The sequence below is a fragment of the Apaloderma vittatum genome, unplaced genomic scaffold, assembly GCF_000703405.1.
Source record: "Apaloderma vittatum isolate BGI_N311 unplaced genomic scaffold, ASM70340v1 scaffold38164, whole genome shotgun sequence".
NCBI lineage: Eukaryota > Metazoa > Chordata > Aves > Trogoniformes > Trogonidae > Apaloderma > Apaloderma vittatum.
The window spans coordinates 1-25,338 of record NW_009712789.1 but is presented as its reverse complement, the minus strand read 5'-3'; the positions used below and the strand labels follow the sequence as shown (position 1 = coordinate 25,338).

Genomic DNA, 25,338 nt, shown 5'->3' with positions numbered 1-25,338 from the left:
CTTTGATATACAGTCAGCTATGTCTCACATCCAATTAAGCTTAACCACATGGTCTAACAAGCTCCCATTAGGCCGGTGAGAGCCCCAGTTTGATAGCAGGGTTAGCTTCAAAGATCTGATGCTTGCATTTGTAGAGATTTCCTTCCCTTGCACTCAGATTGTGCTGAAGGGCATGAAGGGAACTCCATATTGAGATGATACATGACCAGCTTGAGAGCTGTGCTTTAGAAGACAATTGCACAATCTTTACTGCTATTTTCGTAATCTTACAGCTTGCAATACAAGCTCTTGCCCTAACAGCCCTGTGTTCAAATTTCACTACAATGTGAAAAACAAACAGTCAAAGGAAAATCCAACCCTTGAAGGAAAAATACCTGGTCTGCAATATTATTCTTTTTTTTTCCATATGGAAAACCAACCAACCAACAAATCTGGTTTAAATGACAGATGGACCCAAGTCTTAACATACTTCAAGTCTGGACAAAGGAGGATTTAGGCTGTAATGTTTTTCATTTCCCCTTGTCTTTTGGATAGGCCACATCTGCATCTGGGATGCAAAGAATCCCTCAACTTGCAAGAAGCAGGAATTCCAAATATGAAATTTGAACCCACCTCTGGTAAAAATGAGCGGAAAGCACAGGCCATGAAATGGAGCAGGGCTTCAGGCAACAACACCAGGCACCTCTTGAGACATGCTGCCTGGCTACGGGGTACTTCAGAGAATGAGCATGGCTGCTGGCACAAGACATAACAGAATGAATACTTTGGTGGAAGCGGTCTTGGCAATTTAGCCACTTTGCACTATTTTGTGACATCTGTGCCATTCTTAGGGACGGCTAGAACCTTCTGGGGAACGATTTCCTCTGCACAACATCTGAACAGGACATCCAGCACCAACAATTTTTACAGAATGTACCGTAATGAATATTAGAGTCAGGCAAAGAATGGAAATACTGCCGCAAATCCCCCTCTATCTAAATTGCACGGGGCATTTTATAAAAGCATAACTCCGGGATCAATTTTGGCAATGGTTTGCATACGTATTCACTTCACTACACAAAGCCCTATTGAAATGAACCAGAAACTTGTACCGTGCCTTTCAAAGGGACTTTGCAAAATACTAAGCAACAACTGTGCAGAAACAATAGCTCGTAATAATGCCAGAGCTGCTGGTGCATCCTGTGTTCTCAGTGCAGCACTCTGTGAGCCATCAGTTGTTGTATTCACCTTAAAAAATTCAGGGAAATAAAATACAAAAACAATATTAGAAATCTGGCATCTTTCCATGAAAACCAGGAACATTCAACATTGCCAAGCTGAGAAAAAGCAAGCTCAAAAGAAAACAGAAAGACCCCAAAAGCAAGGATTTTGAACAAAATGTCTAGAAGAGATATGGTCCAAACATGTGGCACTTTAAAAAGCCTCTTGTGAGAGTTTCAAGTCTGTAAGACTCAAAGCTGGCACCCTTTAGAATTATCAAAAATAAGAGATCCAAACACAATGGTACCTGGAGAACATCCTGATTGCATCACAGAAAATGCTGAGAACCAGAGCAGGTGAGCTCGTGTCAGCACGCGTGTTCGAGCTGCTCTCGCTGTGCTGGGCTCAGGTTCTAAGGTCCCGGGGACAGACTGTGGCTCCCTCTGCGTTCACACAACACAGGCAGCGTACAGTCAGCGCTGAACAACACAAACATTTTATCATTTCAACCAAGCTTTAAGACACGTGGAGGTGGATGCTGGTGGGGCTTACATTATGCCATCTACTGACTAGTTTTTGCACAATGTCTTTAGATGTCCTATGCAAATCCTACTTCTCACTGGGGCAATGAGTGAAATGGCTGAAGATATTTTAAGCAACATTAAAGCCTATTTATAGTCACATCTCCTTTCCTTCCAGCATCCACTGGAGGATGCTGAGTGCTTCTAAATACTCTGCCTGACCTGATGTGTCACATCAGAATTAGAACTTTAAGAATCCCTGAGAATTCTGATTTAATCTAGGAAACCACTCCCAGCACGCAGAGTGTGAGAAAGAATTGCTCCACTTCTTACAGATATGCCAGCGTTGCTTCACCGTGGGAAACAGTTTCAGGCATTTTGGTTTTTAATGGCACTCTGGGCATAGATGCATGGAACATGCTCTTTATTTCCCCTCCTCTGTACAGTGCAAATTGACAGTTATATCATAGAAATAAAATTTAAAAAAAAGTATCAGCATTCACTCATTATAGCTCTTCCAGTTCATCCACATCATAGTTTTTTCTTCGCAAAGTGAGGAACAATGCCGGTGTCATCCTGAGGCAGGTGGCTGCCTTCTTCCTTCATTTTCAGGCTCTCTTCTGCAAGTTGCGATAGATACTTCTGCAATCACACCAAAAATAAAGCATCGTTACCAAAACTGAAAACATTCGATGTGGGATGCTCTGTGCCTTTTCAGAGCTCTCACATCCTCCCAGTGTCTCAAAAGGTAAGAAAGCACAGAGAAACCCCATTTTGTTGAAAATTTCGAGCCAGGAAATATACCTGTGTCAGGCAAACTCCCTGCACACATGGAGAGCCTCAGAAGTTCAGTGATTTGCTCTGTGCCATGTGGGGAACTGGTGATGGACCCAGGAGGACTGTGACTCCCCATCGGTCCGTGTAACTAGGCCTCACCTTTTCTCCTCGCAAACTCTCTCCTCCCGTATGCTCTAGGGCAGGAACTAACGCCACGGAGTCAACTGAATTATTCCAGTATAAGAGCGCTGTGTCAGGTGCAATTTCTGAGTCACCATTTAAAGCATATATTTCCAGCATGTCCAGTACAGAGATACAGCTTTTGCACAAGAACATTTGTTGTAAGGGAATAATCAAACTCCATAATAATTAACACAGTTTAGCAGTCTAGCTAGAATATTTACATTTATTGTATTCCTCTAAGATAAAACCTTTCAATGCTTTAAGTACTCAGTATGATTTAAAAATACAGACATGGCCAGTGAAGCTTTCACTATTTTGGCAGTGCTCTTTGCTGGCAGAGCTGCACACAAGATGGACAATGAACTGAAAATGGTGCTCTAGTATTTATTCGAAGCCAGCAGACCTATAAATGGGTAGAAAGAAGTTTCTTCAGCAGCAGCTGGTGTAGAGAGACACATGGGAAATTCCCACAATACTGTAATGATGTTCTTACTAATGACTTAAACATATATTACATGCAAGAATAACTGACCTGCACATTATCAGAATCATAAAACTCTCTTTTTTAGCTGATCATTAATTCCAATTTGTTTCGAAAAGACCATCTCACATCACTGCAAAATTTTATCTATTTGCAGGATTTCCCTAGACGGCATCCATGGGGAAGAGGTGAAATGAGAAATGGAGAGGAAAAAACCCAAGGGCTGTGTTAGGCCAGGTTGACCCAAGTAAATACAAGCTTTGGATGTAAGAGGTACATCTGAAAGGCGCTCAGTAATGATAACGACCAGGCATACCTGTGACAAAGTGATGACTGCACCCTTGCTGTTCTGAATATAGAGATTTGGCTGTGGAAATTACACAACTCTCAGTCTTGATCCCTGGGTACAAAATTCCATGTGGCAGAAAGCCAGAGTAAATGTTACAGTAATATATCGGGTCCATAAAGGCTGGGAGAAGTGATCCGTACACCACGAACTGTAATAAATCACTAATGCTTGTCACTGGATGAGATAAACTTCAATCTTAAAAAACAAAACTGCATGGGTTATCCACCACCTTTAGCTGACGTTGTCAGCTATCATGAGTACCACAAACTCCAGTTCTGAAGTGCGCAGACCAGACATTCAGATTAATTAACAGCAAAATCATAGTCTAAGAAAAACTATTTTTTCATTTAAATACAAGTTTTGATGAATAGTGCATAAAGCCAGTGGAAAACAGGATAAAATGCTGCTCCGAGTTGCCAAGGTAGCTTGCACCAGATGAATCTGACAGCTTTTTGTGGTAGTGGTGGGAGGGATGGCCAAATGATGGATTTTTTGGACACAGAAAATGCAGTGGGTCTGTAAATATAAATACCACTTGGGAAAATATTAAGCTGAAGAGAATGGAAAATTACAAAAAGTCTGCAAGGTTGACAAAGAAACAGTTGGGTTTTTTTCAGTGATTGCCGTTCAGGGGACACCTTCAAACTCAGATCAGGTTGACTATTTTACTTCAAGACAAAATTGTTATCAAAAGCAAGGCTTTTGGAAGCTTTTGGAAGAAAGGCTTTTGGAAGCAAACTTGTCAACATACTATTTACTTTTACATTCAAATCCAAACACCAAATGTGTATTTTGGATGTGGCTCCAAGGAGATCGCATCAAAGATGACCAGTAGCAAATCAACTATAAAAGACTCAAAGACATGAGACTTTTTGGGACAATGTCGTTGTCACTGGACAATGGAATTAGGCACAACAACATAAAGACTGTTGGCAGCAGCAGCAGTCCCACAGGTTCAATAGTTCTTATGTTGGTGGTTAAATTGCATCATCATACGAGAAGCATGACATTTCTTGGAGAGCATGTAAATAAGCATTATTACAACTAAAAGGGTCCTAGTAATACTGAATGATTATTTAAAATTTGATGAGTTTCTGCCTGAGTGGGGAAAAGTTGGATGAAACATTTACTTCCTCCATTTAGCAGTATAAGAGGTACAGCTCGACAGAACAGTCTGTCTTCATTATCATATTCAACATTTATTTTTAACAGGTTTTGTAGTCTTTGTTCTTTTATCTCAAGTCAGTGTTAGATATCTACCACAATGCTCATGGAAAATCTCTGAACAGGGAGAAAAGAGAGGTTTCTCCACAGTGATTCAGTTTCACTTTACTTTTTTTCTACGACTTTTAACAAAATAACTTAGAAAATGAAAAAAAATCCCTCTTCTTCCTTTGGCCAGGGGCAGGGGCTAGAGCTTTAGCACGAGTTTCTTTCGGACAGACTTACAGGAGCTGCACAGCCTGCACTGAACGGTGCTACCTCCGGTGAATCCCTCTGGATTTTTTTGTATGAAGCAAAAAAAAAGAAAAAGGCATGCAAACCGGGCACCTGTTTTTCAAGCTTACATTTGGAGGATTCATTGTTAGCAAGCATCGCAGCTCTGCAGGCACAGACTTTGAAAGCCAGAGGCTCCTGCATGATTACAGCTACGTAACTTCAGGGAAATGAAGAAGAGAAGTCTCTCAGAGAAATTCTTTTACTCTGAACGTCACTAGAAAAGCCAATGCCTACCAGCAGTTAGGGGAAGGTAGCTATCACTTGAAGAGAAGCAGAGCTCCAGCATTAACTATGGGCAGAGGGAAGGAACAGAGAAAGAAGTAGCAGCTTTGCTTTGCTCTTTCACGACTTTTACTAACAAGAGTATGCAAATGCCAACAAACGTGTCTCCTGCAGCGTACACACCCTGCACGCAGGCAGGGACTCAAGGGGATGCGAGGCAAGGTGACCTCCTCCGAGGAGTCCTCAGCACAGGCCAGTTAATACTTGTGCTGTCGTGACTGATATCATCGACTGTGCATCTGTACAGTGATAAAGGGAGGCAGGGTCTTTTGACTGAACAACAAGCACCCAGGGTCTCTGTGTGCTGTTACCAAGTGCGGATGTGCTTCTGGTATACGCTTATGGAAAATGTACAAGTCATTACATGCTTCTACATATCCTTAAAGAAATTATTCAGTAGTGGTGTTCTGCGTGGCTGAACTGCCGTGCTGTTCTGTAGCAAAGGGAGGTGATTTCAGCAGGTCACAGGAAATGCCTCGGAGAGCTTGTGCGTCACAAAGTGCTGCATGCTGAAACACGCTGCAGAAGTTCACACTAATGCAAAAATAAGTCTGGCAACATTATTAAACAAGGGGCATGTTTAATGCTCCTGAAATTAAGAAATAAGAAAGGCTGCTCCTGGGCTCACTCTTGGTGGTAGAAACGTCAGGGACCCTCCAGAACAGAGAATTAAAAATCTGAGTTGCATGCTGTGCTGGTGACAAGGACCAAATATGAACGAGAAGATCAAATTATCACCTGGCCCCATTTTATTTATGATCCAGAAGTTCTTTTCAAGGATCTGGGAGCGAGAAATTGGCGTGCTAACATTTGGAACTACTGAAAAGTTTTGCCTACATAAATTTCACTTAATCTGGATTCTGTCCACAGAATAAAAACTAATTTTTGTAACATCATTTGTCTTATGCCCTAGCCAGCCCATGAGCTAGCTGTTACCTAGCTTCAAGTATGTTTTTACCTGAAGATTTTTGTAGTGAACAGTACTCCTGCAGTGACTTGTCTTTGCTGTCTCTTCATTTGTGTAGAAGAGTCCACAGAGCTTGCAGTAAAATCCAGTTCTAGGCACCACAAATTCCACACCTATTGAGAAATTCTGAATTACATTAAAATGTCATTTGAAACCCTTCCCCTCCACAATGAACTTGTTTTCAAAGAAAAAAGCTCCTGTTTAGTTAAATGATATAGATATGAAGACTGAATCCTGGATTCACGTCCCTGATTTCCCTAATTTTGCAATACTGAGCTGCAGTTTAAAATCCTGTGCATTGCAAATACCTCTCCTCTCTTAGATACTATATGTATATAAAAATATACCTCCTTGTGCATGGTATTCACTGAAAACTTCACTAAGTAACCTCACTGAAAACTTCACTAAGGAACCTCAAGGGCTAGAACACCAGAAGTACTTATTAGCAGTAAATTCGTGCTTAAGTTACACAGATTGCTCTTTAGGATATACTTCTAGGTGTTTTACTCGTGATATAGGTTTACACAGTAAAACCTATATGTTTGCTTATACTGAAAATATAATCAATACTTTAATGACAAAGACTTTTAAACTACGAAGTATATTCTATATATATTTTATACATAGAATCATAGAATCACAGAATGGCCTAGGCTGGAAGGGACCTTAGAGATCATCTAGTCCAGCCTCCCTGTCACGGGCAGGGACGCCTCTCAACTAGATCAGGCTACTCAAGGCTCTGTCCAGCTTGGCCTTGAACACCTCCAGGGAGGGGGCAGCCACAACATCTCTGGGCAACTTATTCCACAGTCTTGCCGCCCTCGTACTGAAGAATTTCTTCCTAAGGTCCAATCTAAATCTATTCTCCTTCAACTTAAACCCATTTCCCCTTGTCCTATCAGTGGACACTCTTGTAAAAAGTCCCTCCCCAGCCTTCCTGTAGGTTCCCTTCAGGTATTGGAAGGCAGCTATTAGGTCATAGTCCAAGGGAACTTATTTCTTCTCATGAGCGACATTAACAGCTATCTTTTGCTGTTCACCTGGAATGAAATTAGCCATGATCGATAACCAAAAGCCTGTTCAAGAGCTACCCCTCTGTCATGTAGCCTGTTCCCTCGCTCTCCTCACATCTGTTCTGGAAAATAAATATAGCAAGTAGCCTTAAAGTGACATCTTGTTGTAAGCTCTAGGTACTGCAGTGGGCGGCATCACAGGCCGAGGGCAGCCGGGGTGGCTGAACGTACCCAGGGGAATGCTGAGCTCAGTGAAGACGTCCTCTTGTTCCCAGCCTGGTGGAGAGTGCCTTCTTTTAGGCTCTACCTCCCGGTATTCCAGAGATCTCATTTCCAAGTACCTAGAATTTGCTTAACAAATGAATAAATGTATTGAATGAAAATAGTTTAGTAGTTTAAGGAGACGTTCGTAAGCTTCTTGGGAAGACTTTCTGGGTGGATCTATAAATGAAGTAAAATCTGGGGAAAATGTTTTCCCATTCAAATCTGAGGCCTACTCGGTGCAACCCCAACAGCTGTGCTATGCTGTGCAGTCACCCCTATTTCTCCCAGCAGATCAGTTTTCCACTTCTCATTTCACGTTCATTATGTTTTTCCTTTTCGTATTGTAATCTCTAAAGAGATCTGTAACATTAGCCATGCCTCTGGCACAAGCGTGGTCAGACTGCAGCTCCGTCAGCACGTACAGCGCTGCGGGAGGAGGGATGGAGCTGGGCTGGCACAGGGGCTGCTGAGAAAGGGGAGGCAAGACCTGCCGAGAGCACATCCCCAAACTGCCTCAGGAGCTACATGGGCAAAGCAAACCTTCCTCCTGTAGGACCCCTGCAGCATCACTGTAGTCATCTCCCTGGAGCTACTGTCCTCCTGTCCTCAGGCTCTCCAAGGGATAGTTTCTGCTTTACGACTCTTGGCCACTTGAACATTTTGGTTTCTGGCCAGTAGAGATGGGATGGTTGATCCCGGCCGACCAACATTAATGGACACAGGCAGGAGAATTCAAGGTGTGGAAAACAATGGATTGATTTGCTGAGGCAGATAGAGCCAGTCAAAACAATAGATTCCTTCCCTCCCAACATGTGAATTGGTTTGGTTTTTTTTAAAAAAAGAGAAATTTGTTATCACAGAGAAAGAGCATTACAGATAAACTGGTCTGATGCCTATTCTTCAGTTCTTACATCAAACTAGTTCTCTTACCCTGAAAAATTTCTACTGCATTGCAAATTTCCCCTAGAAGAGGAGTATGTTTTCTCATAAAACAAATATATTTTTGCCCAAACCAAATCTTTCTTGACTTCCAAGATCTGCCATTTCTGGCTATTATTTTTTCGGCATTGTTTTAAATATGTCTACTATGTGATTTAAAAGAAAATAATATAAAATCCTGACTGGTCAGCTTTCAAGTTAACTTCAAGCCCATCCCAGGTTTCCATATCTGCAGCACAGATCCTGGAAAACCTGCAAGCTTCACTTGGCTCTTCTTAAGATACCCAGGGCCTTTGTAGCAACTTAAATCTTACTTAAACTGATTTCTGGGTTTCTGAGCTGGCAGCTGCATTTGCAGAGAGCCTAGAGCCTCGCACTGCAGATGCCATGCATCAAGTCCATGGCAGAAACCTGGGAAGCACAAGCTCTCCTGGAGCACTCGGACTCCCTGCTGGCAAGCTGGAAGCTGAGATGCTGAAAACACCAAAGTAACTACGCTCTTGGGATACCCAAGAAGTGGGCAGCCCAGGGGAGCCAACCTTGCCATCCTCAGTCCCAGTGAGTTTGCGTGGCTATGTTATCTCCAAATATGCAAAGCCTGGCAAGGTGTCTTCAGGCCAAACATATAGGTATTGAAAACTGAGTGAGTTTCAAACCTGTCCTGGAGGAATAAGTTAGTTCAAAATCAGACATTCACATTAAATGTTCCAGCATTTTCTGGTGGAAAACTGAACCCTCAAAAATCTTCCAGCATCTTCTGTTCACATCCCGTTCTCCATTACACCATTTCTGGTAGCAACAAAAAAGAGCATTCCTGGCCAACATGCTCTGTGTTGTTTTATACAGAGCCCATTCGCTGAAGTTTCATTTGAAAGTGTGACGAGGAACTGAATTAACTTTGAGACACCCAAGATCTCTTTCCTCCTGACAGCTAATATTAATAGGCAGCTACGATTACATTTATTGGCATTATCTCACAGCATGTCCTATCAGTTCTATTAAAGGCAGCATGCGGTAGACAACGGGAGATGATAAGGCAAGTCCTGACAAAAGGCATGTATTTACATGAACAGGGACTGAGAAGTAACAATGCATGGATGATTTCCACGTTACTAACACTTCAGCACAGTGTGTAAGAATACCCACCTTGTCCAGGAGCCAGCCAGACATTACAGATACTTTTCTGCTGACCTTCAGAGACTATCACTCGTTTCATTGACAATTTAGAATAAATTTAGCAGGGCACTGAAAGAGTGCAACTAAACTCATGTGAACCTTGACATGACAATTATAGCAGCTTATGCCTTTCAGAAAGCTTGCAAGCTGCTTATCATATTTCCTTTACACTATTCAGCTAAGCGCCTCTAATGGTTTAGCTTGGCGAAAGGCACTGGGGTTCTTTTACTGAGCTGCTCCAAGGACAAGTCTCATTACTATTAGCAACATTTATTCTTGTTAGCAATAAATTTCAGTCTACTGTCAAAGAAAACATGCAAGGCTCTCTGTGGGCTGAAAAGGAAAAAAAAACCACAACAGCAGTTACCCTTGGCCTCTGGACACTCTTGGCTTCCATGTCTTGTTTCTTCACTCACGTTTTTAACAAGCATTTCCATAACTTCTCTGCTCTCAGCTCCTTGTGATCCCATCTGTTTGTAATCATCTATAAATGTATCAGGGAGCTGGAGAGTCTCTTCTTTCAGATGAACAGAAGGTATATGGTGATCTTCAGGCTCTAAACGAGTGTCAGAGCTCTTATCAATTTTGCCTTCCTTCTGCTGGGGATCAGGCTCCTTAGCAGATTGGTCTTCTTGCAATTCTTCTGACTTCTGCTCAGGGTCCAGATTTAGGCTTGATGCTTCAGTTACAGCATCATCGTTATCACCATCCTCCTCATCATCCTGACAGCCGCTAGAAGCTACACTGCCCTTTGCAGATTTGAAGTTTGTTTCTAAAGCTTTATGGGCAAATTTGTCTTCACTCCTGGCTATGTGGCTGTGATCGTTTTTCAGTTCTAGCACAGCTGACATACAGGGACACATTTCTGAAGCAGTTTTATTTTTCTGATCAACTGGCACTATTTCTTCAAGCTCGGTTATATCAGGCTCCATAATTAAATCATCTTCTCCCACTTCATCCACTGTCACTAATTCCTCCATGTTAGCAGGATACCAGGTCTCACCTTCTATCTCACTTCCACTCTCCCAGTCTCGGTCCTGTCACAAAGATGTAAAAAGTTTGAGACATCAGTGATTACAGATCACCACTGTTAAAAAGTAGGCTTAGAACATCAGTAACTCTGAAGAACTTTGACCTGGCCATGCCTAACCCCTCTTGTATTTTAGTTTCAAAGAACAATATGCCTTGGTGTTGTGATTTTAAACCTTACGAGAAAGGACAAGCAATCTCTTTTTAATGATCACATAGACTTCACTTTGTGGAGATTCTGTAACTGCCTTGGGAATTACCATCTCTCCAGTCAGCTGCTTCTTATTCTTCTGTAAGCAGCACAAGAAGGCATAACCTGTTACACTTTATTATGTAACTGATGCTTATGTGATCCTCAAAGAAATGAACCTCTCCCTTTCCTCCACCTCCATCCTGGGGTGGTGATAAACAGGCAACACAATGAGAATATACTGAATCCCAGTTTAGCCACTGTGGCTTTCACTGTGCTGGATTAGGTCCTTTAAATCCCTACAGTCACTGAGAAAACGTGGCTACATTCTGCAGTCATTTCCTTCCGCCAGCAAGAGCCCTCTGCCAGGGACTGTGTTGGTAGAGGTTGGCCTAGACCTTAAGACAAATCAGTTTTACAGTTATACTCCAAGGTACGTAATCTGAAATACCTCGAACATGCAGTTATAGATTTATAGGACTCAGACACTAATACTGGACTTCAGAAGCATTAAAATTATAAAGTACGTGTTACTTTTCAGACACACTTGCAGATTAGATTTCAACTCCCAGACTCATCATGTACACCCAATCTATTAATAATCTGTATTCTCCTCCTATTTGGCCATTCCCACACTTCCCCTCCTAGAATCCTAAACCAGCATGAAAACTCTGGGAGTTGACACTGTTCTTGCCAAGAGATCAGTTTTCTACAGCAACAGATATCAACAGCTTCCATATCTGACCATCAACCCATGACCCTACAGATATGAAGCTGGAGGAATTCCAAGGACATTGCTGTCCCTGACTGCGATGCTGCAGCAGAGGTGCTGTAAAGATGTTATTTAATTAAAACCAGAAACAATCAGAAGAGGCTACTATCTGTAGTCCATCTAAGGCCAACGTTCTGAAAAATGTTCATCATTAGTCTCCTCCTTCTCCACAAACTGACCACATCTCCTATTTTTGGGCACGCCTCACAGAGTTTACACAGTTCACTTGGGCATACATTCCTTGCAGTTGCCACTGCCAAGGGCTATGCATGTGAAGCAATGTACATGGGCAAAGAGCAACTAAAAAAAGAGTTCTAGAGACTTCAGGAAAAGCTATCCCTTAAAGCAGAGGTCAAGATAAGGCAAGTTAACTTAGACAGCCCCCTTCCACAATCCCTTTCCATGCCTTTCCATGGGGGTTTAATATTTCATTAGAGAGAATGTGCTACCAAACTTGGGGTTTCACTTATTTTGTCGTAGAAGCTGCACCAACAACGTGTCACCAACCTTCTCTTTTCTTGTGTTTTCCAGAATCTCTCCAGATTCTTTTCCTTGTTTATTATCTGTAGGTGAGCTCTTCTCTGGTGCTTGCTCCTCTTTTCCAAGCTAAAATAAATACAACACACACACGTATAGCAACACACAGTGGTGCTCTAGTATGTTTCTATTCTGGGTTTAGGGAAGCAAAGTCACTCACAAGGTCACGTTCTTTTTTTCTAAAGCTTATGCAAGTCAACTAGCCTGTGGGAAAGGACCCAACAATTTGATTCTATTAGAAAAAGTTGATCAAATAAGACAAGAAAAAGAAATTTAAACAAAATTAGAGAGACGTAATTTATATCATAGAATTGGCCAGAAGACAGGTGTGGGAGAATGTGAATTTGTTAAAATTTCCAGGCTCCACTCCTCTGTTCTATACCCACATCTGCTATGTTGGCTCAGACATCGTAAAAAGAGCAGCACACTTAAAACTCTGCAAAAGACTTCAACTATTTGGTTTATTGATGTAAGATCAGTTGAGAATGCAACTGCTTGCACAGTTCATACTTTGGAAGAACAAAACCACAGTATTACCTGGCACTCAGTAAACGAGGGGCAAAGTGAAAGTGTGAGTTCAGGACATCTGAAGCATTTTTTTCCTTTTAAAATAAATTATTAGCAGTAGTCCCTGGAGAGGTATGCCTTTAACAAAGACGCTTTAAAATAACTTGAAACACGTGCAGAGGAGTGCACAACACTGGTGATTTAGGATGCTGTCTGACATTTCCCTCTGACATCTCCTCCCAAGGAACCATCCATCACAGTGAAATACCAGCCAAAGGAGAAAGATGACAAAAGGTGGTACAGACACACATAGCTATGGCATGAGGTAGTGCTGCTGCCTGTTATAGACTAGCTGAGTTAAAATATCTAGAGATTTCCACCAACCCTGCCCTTACATGAGAAGAGTAAATGCAAGGTCAGCTGAAAACAACCAAAGGTGGCTTTGGCAGCACAAAGTCATAAGCTAGAGATGGACCCCTGGTTAGCAAACAGCTCTGCAGCCTCCTGTGCCAATGTCCCCGGGGGTGGATGGCAGCCGTGTGTCACCAAGAGGGACTGGGGGAGGCAAGGTGGCCAAGAGCCAGTAACCAGATCCCCTTGGGGGGGGTTACAAGCATGGGCTGTATTGGGACCGAGCAAATGAGGCATCTTGATCTGTTCTCTCTCTTCTTTTTCCCAGTAGAGAATCAAACCCGCAAACACTGCCACTTTACCAGCTGGGAGTATTTCTCCAGACATCCCACAATTTTACAGGTGAGCTGATTCAGTGGTTCTGCCATGGGAAGAAATTCCTGCCAGTACGTTGAAGGGAGTGGTTTGAGTTATCCCTGACACTGCTGAAGGGAGGGACATGTGATTAACAGAAACCAATTGCTCTGCTGAGCTGACCAAAAAGAAAGTGTTCCTCATTAAAAACGTATACCCCATTTTAGCAGTATAACAACCAGTTTCCTGTATTGTCTGACAAATATTGTGCATCCCTGTAAAATACCACTTAATTCCCAGATAGCTCAAACCACATCACAAGCAGCGGAAGGATGTGATAGATGCAGAGAGAGCAGCTCTGAGGTATTCTGCACACACTTAGAAGAGAGAGCAGTAGGACAATTGCCCCTGCACACACAACCTGCATGCAGACAGCAGATTGTCACTTGGTTTTGTTGTGAGTTGTCTGTCCCCTTCCCCTCACTGGTTACCCAGAGGTTCTGTACTTGACACAGAAAGACAACGTCCATGCATCCAACACCACAATGGTGTAATAGATCTGTACAATTCGGGCAAAGGTGTAGACAAGATGACCTCTGAAGATCTCTTCTAGGACTATATTCCCGGATTTTATCAAGGCAAAACATTGTATATCACCAGCACCCCACCCGCAAGTGATGTAAAATATTTCAGAAAATGTATTACTTCGGCATTTACCTTCTTACATACAGTTTGAGATATCTATTTACCTCATTCTCGGGAGGTTTGGTTTCCTTCACATCATTCCCTTCAGCAGCAGCATCTTCCTCTTGGTCTTTTTCAGCTTTCTTCACCTTATTCTTATCACTTTGTTTTTGCCTGGAGCCCTCAGCAGCTTTGCTGTGCTTCTGTTCAGCCACCTCTTCCCTGGCAGTGTCCTCACTGTACGAATGCCTGCGTTCCCTCAACTTTGCCTCCTCCTTTCTCTTAGATCTCCCAGGTAAATCCTGCAGCTGCCTCTGAAACTTGTCAGATTTTGACTTAGAGGTTTTTCGGTAATAGTCATCTTCCCTGCTCTTGTAGCCAGATAAAGGGTGAAGGGAGCTAGGGGAACCACTCCTTAAATATTTTTCTCTGTGCCCTCTGCCTCCTTCAATCCGTTCATCCAAATCAAACTTGTCCAGCTGTCGGGAATAATGTTTCCTCTCGTGTACCCACGTGTCAGTCCTGTCCCGCTTCTCATCCCCATTCTCTCGCCATTCTCTGCTGTCTCTTTCCTCTTCCCGACGAGAATATGGGGTCTGATCCCACGACTCTCTCCCATTTCCCCAGTCGGTCCTGCTGGTTCCCATTGGGCTGTGGGGTGAACTGCAGGAAGTGAAGCTGGGAGTGTGGGATCGGGGAGACAAGGAGCGGCTTATGGGGCTGCGAGAGCGTGGCCTCTCCGTGCCATACCTGCTGGAGAGGGAAAAGGCAGCTGTAACTGGCTGACCCACTACGGTCTACCAAGTTCCTGTACACTGGAAACACAGTGGGACTGCCTCGGGGACTGTGAACTGGACACCCCAGGCCTTTCACAAACACACATGCACAGCTGCAAATACAGTGAACAGTGAGCTTAACTAAATCCCCACAGATCTGTCAAGAATATATTCTTTCACTCTTAAAAGCATCTTGTAGGGGCTTAGCATTAAAAGCTTATGTGTTAATACCTTCACAATGACCCTAATGTCTGTACTCTTAATCCTCACTCATCTAGAGCATCTCTGAGCAAAAGTGACAAAGGTCACTTTTTAAAAGAGATGTTTCAGGACTCTCCGTCCTCTCCATTCTTGCTGGAAGGTCCAGAAGCCAGGCAGATCAGAAATATACCCAACTACATCGTAATGTGAACTGGCTGTTGCCCTCTAAGTTTTGCACCACTCCCAGCCGCTACACTTTTCACTCAAGGGGGAGGAGAGGGAAGTGGCTTCATTTGTGTGTTCTTCACATGCCAGGCATATTTTCTGAGTCATCATCATCAGTAGGAAACAGTTTATTTATTTTCATAACACGGGCAGTTTCAATCTGATCTCATTATATAGGCCCTGCACCTACTGCTCTACCCTCTTTTATTTTTACAGTGGTTTGAAGTGAAATCCAAATTAAGAAAGCAAATGAGATAAGAGAGGGAGGAACACAGATAATGCTTTTTCTACCTGCAAGTTTACAGACTTATCCAGGTCCTAATTCCAAACTATGGAGCAGCTTTACCTGTCCACTTCACGCAGCAGATCCCTCTCCCTCTGTGAGTGGATGTCCTGGATGATAGCAGCCACATTCTTACCTGGTTTCTAAATAAGACAAAGACAGTGTTTAGCATGCTGCACTACTCTCCAAGCTAATATAAGTGATTTGTCCTTCAAGAAATGGCATCCATGCACCATTCAATTACACTGCTAGTGAGAAATATTTAGTTCCAGTGTTGTGGTTACAGTCTTTTCTGCAGTTGATATCTCAATAACACGATCAAAGCAGTAAAATGATACAAATGGAAAATTTGCTCCATTACGTTGTAGCACTGTCTCCTCATACTTGGCTGCTGTAACAGGCTTTGAAAACTAGCTTGTACTTCCCTGTTACACATTAACTACCAAGTATTTTCTAGGAATTGGATGCAAGAGGAAACAAACAATTTTTCTAATATCTGAATTAAATATGTATAGCAGCCTATCTCTGATCCTCTAGGAATGAACTGCATTCTCTTCCCCTCGAGTTTAGCTCATTCTGAAATATAGCTCTAAAAGACGATGGTTGGACACAAGAGCTTCAGAAAAGCTAAGTGCAATAAAGCTGTGTACTGGAAGTGGTGATGTCAAGGGTTAGGAGATTCAAGATCATTTACAAAAGATGCACTATTCCAGGCTCGGGTGTATGCAACTTGTCAAACGCTTGGAGCATGCACAGCTAAGCAACATAATCATGCAAGAACTCAAAGCAGTTTGTAGTGGTAAATAGTTCATGCATATTCCCCCTTCCATGTCGCACTTCTGTTTGTTTTTAACAAAGAGAAAGTGCTTTTGCTCATGCGGAGAAAAATAATTTCATGACCTGAAAAACTGCTGTTGGAAAGGCTGAAAACCTTCCTGAAATTCAGGCAAACTACTACACTTTCCTGGGTAATTCCTCTTCTGCCTCTATATTAAGTGCATGCTCTCCACCACCTTACACCTGAACCCCTCATCATACCACAGTAAGAAGGACTGCTCTGGTTTACAAACTTTTGGCAACTCCTTTTAAGTCTCTTTAAACAATTATACATGCACAGGAGAGAAAGAGACTTTTCCAAAGGTCAAACCAAACCATCTCCGTTACTTATTTTTCCTTGAAGGTCATAAAAGGCCCCTTAAACTCTTAACTTGGAATGTTACAGAGTTATTTTAGAAAATAACTTTGTGCTGTGTTAGATAATACAACACGAAGCTTTTCAGCTCTGCATTGCCAGTTCCAGCCCAACTGTCCAAGAAAAATAATACTCTCTTAGCATTACACAAGGCAGTACGTAAGTTTTCCCAAATACGCTCATAAAAGCACTGATTTTTTGGCTATCACTCAGGTGCCAACATCAGAACTGTCACTCTACAGAAAGTCCAAAGACTACTACTCTGTTATGATTCTATGTAAAAAAAATAATAATTAAAATCTTGCTCTTTAATTTAGGTCATTCACAAGAAAGAAACAAAAGGAAGTAAGTGTGATGTTTATCTCTGCCATCATTGTGTGACCAGAGAAAATGGGATCTCTTCCAAGAGTTAAAATTTAGAGCAAAAGCAAGCAGCTAAGTCTAAAAGATCATTAACATATGTTCATTACTTTACCTTTCTTCATTTCCTTTTCCAAAATATTCCAGTATTAATTAGAAATCAGTCATCAGCAAGAATTTTTAGATGCATGCTCCAGGACATGTCATGGAAATTCAGGAAAACTGATGAAAATGACTATCTTACCTTCAGCTGCAATTCCTTGTATCTTTTAGACATCCTAATAAGTAATTTGTCATCATTTATCATAGCAGGTTTTTCTTTGTAGTACTGCACCATGGCTTGTGCTGCTTCACTGTAAGCCATTTCCAGAAAGGCCTAGCACAAATGGGAAGAGCTTTAAAATCTACTACATGATTAAAAATACAGAGTATAAGAGAAAAAAGGCAGAACAATAATTTTTGTTTGGATTCTTCTTATGCAAAATGTCAGGATAGGACAGAACTGGGTAGCTGTCCAGCCTTGGAGCTGAAATAGCAACACTCAGTCCATTGTTCAGCTTCCTTTTAACTGCAAATAATGTTTTCAACCCACTATATGCAACTTTAGAAGCCAGTTTAGTTAAACACAACTAACTAGAATCTAATCTTTCTTGATATACGAAAACATCACCTTTCCCTTGCTTTTCCTCACTGGTGCTTCTAAGCCATGGCCAGCTGCTGACAGGATGCAGAATTACAATGCTGCAGCATGCACTGCTCCCGAGATTGTCAGCTCTGTCTTGCAGAAGGGCAAGGGATCCCGATAAAAGCAGTACATCAGAGCACAAGCAGCCACAACAAAGCCAAAAAAGAGTTTAAAAAACCCCCAGATGACATTAACTAGCACTTTTATTCACATGAAGACTGCATCTGATGTGACTGCAGTTTAACTGGTCAAGGATTATACTCACAGCTGTGTAGTGACTTCAGTTTGAAACATTACAATCTCAAACACTGCCTGCTGGTGTGGATTCTACATCCATCTGTACTGGCTGCTGCAGGTACGTGAGAGAAGATTTTCTAGTTTTCCCAGCTTACCACCCCTGGTAGACTTAAACTGCCTTGAAGAAAGAGCTCTACTACAATCCAGTGCAGCTTAAAAGGGAGGGAGGGAGGTGTCAGCGCCCCCCGTACGGGCACTTTAGCACGTGTGCGCCTCATCACCCAGCACAGCCAGGGCTGGGGGCTCTGCCACCAGGCTCTGGCTGTAATTACACCATTGCAGCATATGCCTCTGCTTTAAGGAGTTCAGCAAACAGCGCAGGACAGCTGAACCAGACCAGGGTGCAATGCGTTCTTCAACACCCAGTTCAGCTCTATGAGCATGGGTAAGAAAGCAATAAAACCCTCCCAAACAAAACAAGAGAAGTTTGAAAGCAACATGAACAAATGGCTGAGAGATTAAGGCTAAATTATTAACTTTTAAAAAATAAAATTACTATATTTTTAATTTTTTTAGGTACAGTTTTACAATACTTCATTGAAATTTCTGGGGGGTTTTAGCAACAACTATGAGGCAGTGGTCATGTTTATGTCATCATCTCACTCGTGAACAAATCCTTTTTACTGTGAGATCAGGCTTCATATATTTAAGTTGCTCTTACAGAAAAAAAAAAAGAAGAAGAGATTTTCCCCACAGACTCTATCTCCATGTCGATGCTTCTTTATGCCAATAGACATTAACACTGGTGACCCCAAATCACAGTACCTGATTAGTGGATTTCATGAGGATGTAGTTGGTGACCTTCCCAAATGGGAGGCCCAGGTTAATGACATCATTCTCGGTGCAGCTTCCCTCGGGTAGGTTGCAGATGTGAACAACTCGACCCAGTGTAGATTTCCTCTGGGCAAACTGGGAAAAAAAACAACTCAAAATAATGTTTTTATCTTAGATACTCCAGCCCCTAGATAAGACCTTACACTTTTGAAAAGAAAAATTAAATGTTCTGTTCTGCATACCTACTATTGAGAACCGATATCCTTCTTTAAAACCTTGTATTTTAACACCCTAGTTTAGAAATCCAAGTGAGAAGGGAAATGTTTAACTGCAGTGCAGCGTGCGATGGAGTCTCCATCCCTGGACATTACAAAGTCTAGCAAGCACTTTGAGAAGAGATGCTCTTGTTCAAACTAGATTAATGGTACTGCTGCAAAAGCTAAGCTGCCACCTCAAACCTTACAGGCTCCAGGGCTTCAGCTCCCTGGCATGTCACAGCAGAAGGTTGGGCTGCCACGGGTGCAAGTCACTGCATTGTATTTAGCCCCAGAGAGAGCTCAGGGGCCCCTCAGTGTTCAGTGATGGCAGGTGCCTCTGTCACAGAGAGGGCTCGGCCACTCCTGACAACTCATCTGGTGCATCCGGCACAACCCCTACGGCTCCTCTGCCAAGTCAGACAGCCTTCCCCAGCCCTTCTGCATCTGGTGGCCCACTGGAAACTCTGTGCCCTCCCTGCACACAAACACACCACGCACTGTTGCTGAGTAAAAGCCTTTAGCAGCTAATTTGCAAGCAATGCACAAAAAGAGAAGAAATACGTTTTCAAGTATTCCATTAATGCTCATTCATGTGGAGCTGGTGGTGTCTGGATTGAAACAGATGCTCACTGCAGTCCCTGCTGAATTTATGGACATTAGAAATCAGTTTAGTTTACTACAGAGCTGTTCAGGATGGCAAGGGCTGAATTTAAATCCTCCTTCTGCTCTGATGGAACAGATTGGGCCAGGGGTAAAACTGACCCCATTGAACTTGTGAGAGGACACACAGCTACTACAGCTGCTACTAGAAAACCTACTACTTTCCCCTCTCATTGCAACAACCCACAGTAGGAGGGACTTCTACCCTAGGGGCACAGTGACCACTGGACAGGTAGAGACGCAGAGCTCCCAAACTGGGCTGGCACACGCACACAGCGCTGGCATAGTAATCACCTCCCAGGGGTGGAGATCTATTCTGGAATGCTAGGCAGTTCCCAAAGAGCCTACACTCCTTGTGCAAAGAGGCATCAGTATATACTCAGAAGAACATAATTTACCCCAGCTAATGACACACAAAATATTGCTCACACGGGTTTAAGTCTTCGCAGGCTACTTCCCTGTTTATGACGTCCTCTGCTGTTAGGATTTTACTGAAGAAATTCTTCTTTCAGTTAAAATTGTGCCATTCAAGGGAAGATGCAAATCATGTAATCTTGTGGGATCAAGTTCACCAGAGCTATCACAAATGTTTGGCTTGTCAGCAAGTTCACAAGTTAGAGAGTTAATGTTATCTTATTCACACCTTCATCCCATCACCCTCCTTCCAGCCTTCACCACTTAATCATTTGTGTATTTTTGCCACAGCAAGACCTTGTATTTATACAGTGGTCTATTTAGCTTGCATCTTACAGAGCATGCTCAAGTGTGTAAGGTAAGTCAAAGAAGTGCCCAAATCCAGAATTAAGGTACTTTTTCTCTCAGAAAAATAACAAAGACCTGATCCTGAAAAAGATGAAGCAACTCAATTCCACTTGAATAATAAAGGAAGTGATGGCTGCATGCAGCTGGCAAGGTGTATCTGTTGTGGAGTGCACAGCAGAATACAACTACAGTGAGCAGAGAGAAAGCAAGCTTTCCTGACAGCGATGCAGTCCCAGTGTAGGAAGATCCCAGCTCACTTGGCATCTTCTGTTTGTTTTGTTAGATCTGTTAGGAGATGCTATATTGAAAGTCCATGGGATGCGGAAGATTGAGCTGTCCTCTACACGGGCTCCAGAGCCCGAGTTCAGACACACACTCAGCAGTACGTTAAATCAAATGACTCTAAGTTGTTACCACCTTCCTACAGTTGGCAATGGCTTTAATTAAAATGCTCCACCATAAATCTACTGTAATGTATGATTAAGAAGCGGTCACAAACCAGAAGCTGATGCGCTGTACCAAGCAATTCACTTGTCAGCTGATAGAAGTTCCATTGGATCCATTCATTAAACAGAGCTGTAAATCACAGCCAGAAAAGGAAAATACACCTTCCATACCCACAGTCAGGAAGTTAGAGGAACTGTTGTGTGTCAATAAGACTCTAACTTAACTTTCTTCGCAGCCGGGGTTTACCAATGCAGTTGGACAACTACTACAAAAATAACTGGAGGTACAGCAGTGAAATGCACCTCATTGTATCAGCAACCCAGTTTCATTATTTTTTATTCTAGTTTTTTTCCTTTTTTTTTGTTTCTTGCTTTTCAAATTTTTTATCCCTTTCTTGAGCTTCACATGAATCTTTTCTGAAGATACTAAGAAACTGCGAGTCCCATCCCTCCAGCGCTAACAGCTCTCCAAGTGAAAACTTGTAGCGCTGTATTTGCCTTTTGAAGAGGGATGGAGTTATTTGCAGATGGATAGCACTGAGCAAGCTCTTCCAGAAATCTGAACACTTTGTTTATGATTACACGCAGGGTCAAGTCTAATCTTCCACTGCTCAGTTAAATGGCAGCAGCTTAGCTGAAAGTGAATACTACCCATGTAAAGGTGCAATAAATTATGAGCCACCTGGGTTGCAGAGTGAATGACAGCTGGCAAACTCAATCTTAACACCTCCAGTATAGCTCCCTCTCCACTCGATGAGCTTCTGCAGAAAAAGACTATTTACACTGTCCAGGAAAATCAAAGTTATTGTTTTTTCAGTCTCTCACAAACACTGTAGGTAATTCAGAAGGAGAACTTCTGCAGGCAGCTTAAGTGATAAATAGTGAGAGATTCTAAGGAGAAATGATACTGGTATTAGCAGTAATTTCATTTGTTGCGAGGTTGACAGACATGATGAAAAGGAATATTCCTCTGCACCCGCTGCTACTCCACCTCTGACCTTGGAGGCAGCTGTCACGAGCAGCTCTGCTCTTTGCGCTCCTGCGCAGACAGCGTCTGTGACAAGCAGAAGCCAAAACCCCTCCATATAACCTCTTGCACAGCAAAACCACACAGTAGAAAATTGGTTGGATTAAACAAATCTGGGTCATGTTTCTGTAAGCAATGCCTGATGTGAACAGGAATGGCACAGGAACACAACTCAGCCTGGCTTTCCAGAGTGTCTGAGACCACATCAGGATATGTATACAAAAGCTAACAAGGTGAAAACTTGAACCCCGGGATTACTGCTGCTATTCCATGAACGCCCTAACATGAGTCCTTGATGTCTCCAACTTTAATCATAGCTTTCCGATATATGTTGAGCTTCATATCAACCCTAACAACTTTGTATTTCCATTATGTATATGATTTGCTTCTATCTGCCTTTTTTTAGTTGTTTTTTTTCCCCCCCTTTTAAAATCTTTCTGCTTTGCCAGTATAAGAACTACTTTTAACATTATCCTTTCTTTCTGACATTTTTTGGTTATTGGGCTAGGGATTCAAGTGCGCATTATAGCAATATAACTGGGGAGCTGTGTTGAATGCGGGACTAAAAACCTAAATCAAGGAAGGCTGTGCACCAAAGCAAACTTACTGAAAGGCTATCAGTAATACCAGATGATATAAATAGTACACAAATAGAGGACAAGTTAGTCCAGTATAATGAACTGATCTGGGACCTCCAGGAGAGTAACGGTTAACAAATCTGCAGACACTATTTTTGTTGTTATTGCTACCTTCCAGAAGGAACCCCAGCATGGGAGAGGCAGAGAGCAATTGCCACAAATAAATAAATAAATAACTGGAGAGCTGGAAGGCTGCTTGCCGGGATTGATACTCAGAGTCAGTAAAAACTAATCCAGATCTTCAATCCATGCCGAAGCTGACCTTCCTGGGTCGAAAAGACTCAGAAAATTAGGAGAAAAAGGCACACAAAACCATTTACCCCCCCGCGCCTTCCACAGGCAAATAACTTTTAGCACCAGAAAAAAAACACAACTAAAATCAAGTTCTAATTTGGCCAAAACCTAAAGCAAAAAGAGCTGCAGGAAGTAGAAATAACATACTGAATATTCATATTATTGTCTACAATGAAGCCTTTGTGGATTTAATTCCTCTAAGTAAAAGTGGCTTCTACAAGAATCTCAACACAGAGATTAATTTGCTTAGGTACTCACTCTTACCCCTGATGGCGGAGAAGAAAATGCAGGACCTGGCTGGCCAAAGGATCTTGCTGACGTAGTGATAAAAGATGCGCCGACATTTGGTGGATAATCTAAATAATGGATTACATGTATTTCATGAAAATCTTGACTCGTATTAATTGCATTATTGTGCTCAGTAAGCAATGCTCCATTTACATAATAATTAATTTCATAGTCTCTACACTGGATTATACACTGTTTCGTTGTACTGTGAAAACAAGTCATTGTTTGAAAGAGAAAGAAATTCATATGTTGAAAGGCACAGTATTTGCTTTTAGTCTTCCTGTGCACAACTTCCAAAAAGTTTTCCTTGGAAACCTGTACCACATTTCATTTAAAATGTCCACTTTCCCCCAGAGATCGACTTATCTTTCAACTAAAAAAATTGTTTTTAACTATTGCATATACAACCATTTACCTTCAATATTAGATGGATTGTATACTGATGCATTATTTGGTGATAAATGCAATGTTCCATCGGCTGAGCTTAACACGCACCGGATAGCAGTGCTGGAAAAGAAAGGAAATAACTTTAGGAGCATGCATTATGTGTCATCAATATTAAAGCATAATTATTAGACTGTAAATTCCCAGTGTAAAGGCACTGAAGCAAGGGATGCTTTGTTAGAAATTTAGTTGGAAGAGTGTCTCTAAAATAATACTTACTTATCTGAAAAAGCCATACATTTTTGGATGTGAAGACTTCCCTTAACGTGCTGATCCCAGTCCTATGTTGAAACAAACAGATAATGAGCACAGGAATGAGACAAATTTGCAAGAGATTGTTTCTCCATTCAGTCTACCTTATTCTAAAAAAAATACTGAGATGCTAAAGATCAAAGTGTGTGATGCTGGAGCCAAGCACACCTTCATCCAATGCATTTACTGATTCACTTACTTCATGAGGCAGTGTATTAAACACCAGCAAACAAATCAACTGAAACTCACCATAATGACATTTCCCCTGTCCTTTTTAAATGTTTAATGAAAAAATGAAATGCCCAGCCTGCCCTGGATGGGGGCGACTTCAGACTGGCCATCTAGCTGCAGTAACCACAGCAAACGCTTTTGCAAGCAGCTGCTCAAAGAGTAGAAGGGAAACATGAAAGGTACTATTTCATTCGCTGGTCCTCCTCCTTCCTATATAAATGCTGTTGTAAATGCTTTTGTCAAGCCACCATCAGTGTGAAAACACATGCCTTTGCTGTTAGGTGCTGGTCCTGCTGTGCGGCTGAAAAAGTTGTGAGGACCTACAGAACCAGCTCAAGGAGGCCAGACCAACCCCAGCCAGAGACCAAGAATGGCTTTGAGGCTCAGAAGGCCACATCAGTGGTCTTCTCCAGACTTGACCTATATAATGTGACTTTGCACACAGGCTCTCTGGGCAACTGGGAAGCTGCTTCTCAAGGGAGAGATTAAATTTGGAGCTCCCTTGGCAGAATGAACAGAGAAGTAGGAGCGTTGTCTGCACCATTTGTGCTGAGCAGCTTCTTGCTTCCAGGCCAAAGTCACTGGAGACCCCAAGTGCTAAATTTTCCTTAGGGATGCCAGAATGTGGAAAAGATCCCAACAGAGGAATTATTAAAAGAATTTTATCAAAATGCACCATTTTGTTTAAGCAAGCTGCTTTCACAAAGAAAAAGGGAGAGGCAGATGAAACTGCAGACGTGTGGTTACAACGCTGGCTCGAGAAGTGGAGGATTGGCCCATGAGCTGAGCTGCGACCTCAGCCCAGACCTCGCATTTCTCACGCCGTGCTGTAATCTCACTGTCTTTCACAGCAAGATGCGTAACAAAACCAAATCATGAAACCCCAGTAGTCACCGTGAAACAGATGTACGACACCCTCAGCACAACTACAGCCCTTTCTTCCCGCTTCTCTCCAGGCACCTCCCTGGTGATGGATGCTGGTGGCCAGCGGCTTCGGGAGCCAGTGGGCGGATCAACCACCAGGCAGCCCAGTCTGTTCAAGGGTCCGCGCCACACCCCGGCAGTACCTTAAAACCACTCACCTTCAGATCAAAGACCTTCTTGTCGCAGAGGGCGCAGATGTGGGGGAAGTGGAGGGGGGCCGTGCCGCGGAGGTCGCTCAGCTGGTGC

General features: G+C 42.5%; 1 protein-coding gene across 1 annotated transcript; it reads right to left on the bottom strand.

Moving 5' to 3' along the window:
* Positions 1-2,252: 2,252 nt before the first annotated feature.
* On the bottom strand, positions 2,253-25,334 carry RBM20 (RNA binding motif protein 20; the record flags this gene model as incomplete). The annotated part of the gene is made up of 13 exons (XM_009868113.1): positions 2,253-2,363; positions 6,252-6,373; positions 7,505-7,624; positions 10,020-10,689; positions 12,151-12,249; positions 14,142-14,826; positions 15,625-15,704; positions 17,358-17,489; positions 18,861-19,004; positions 23,218-23,309; positions 23,657-23,748; positions 23,905-23,966; positions 25,251-25,334. Coding segments are annotated over 13 exons (2,493 nt in total), but the record flags the coding sequence as incomplete, so codon positions are not given.
* Positions 25,335-25,338: the final 4 nt, after the last annotated feature.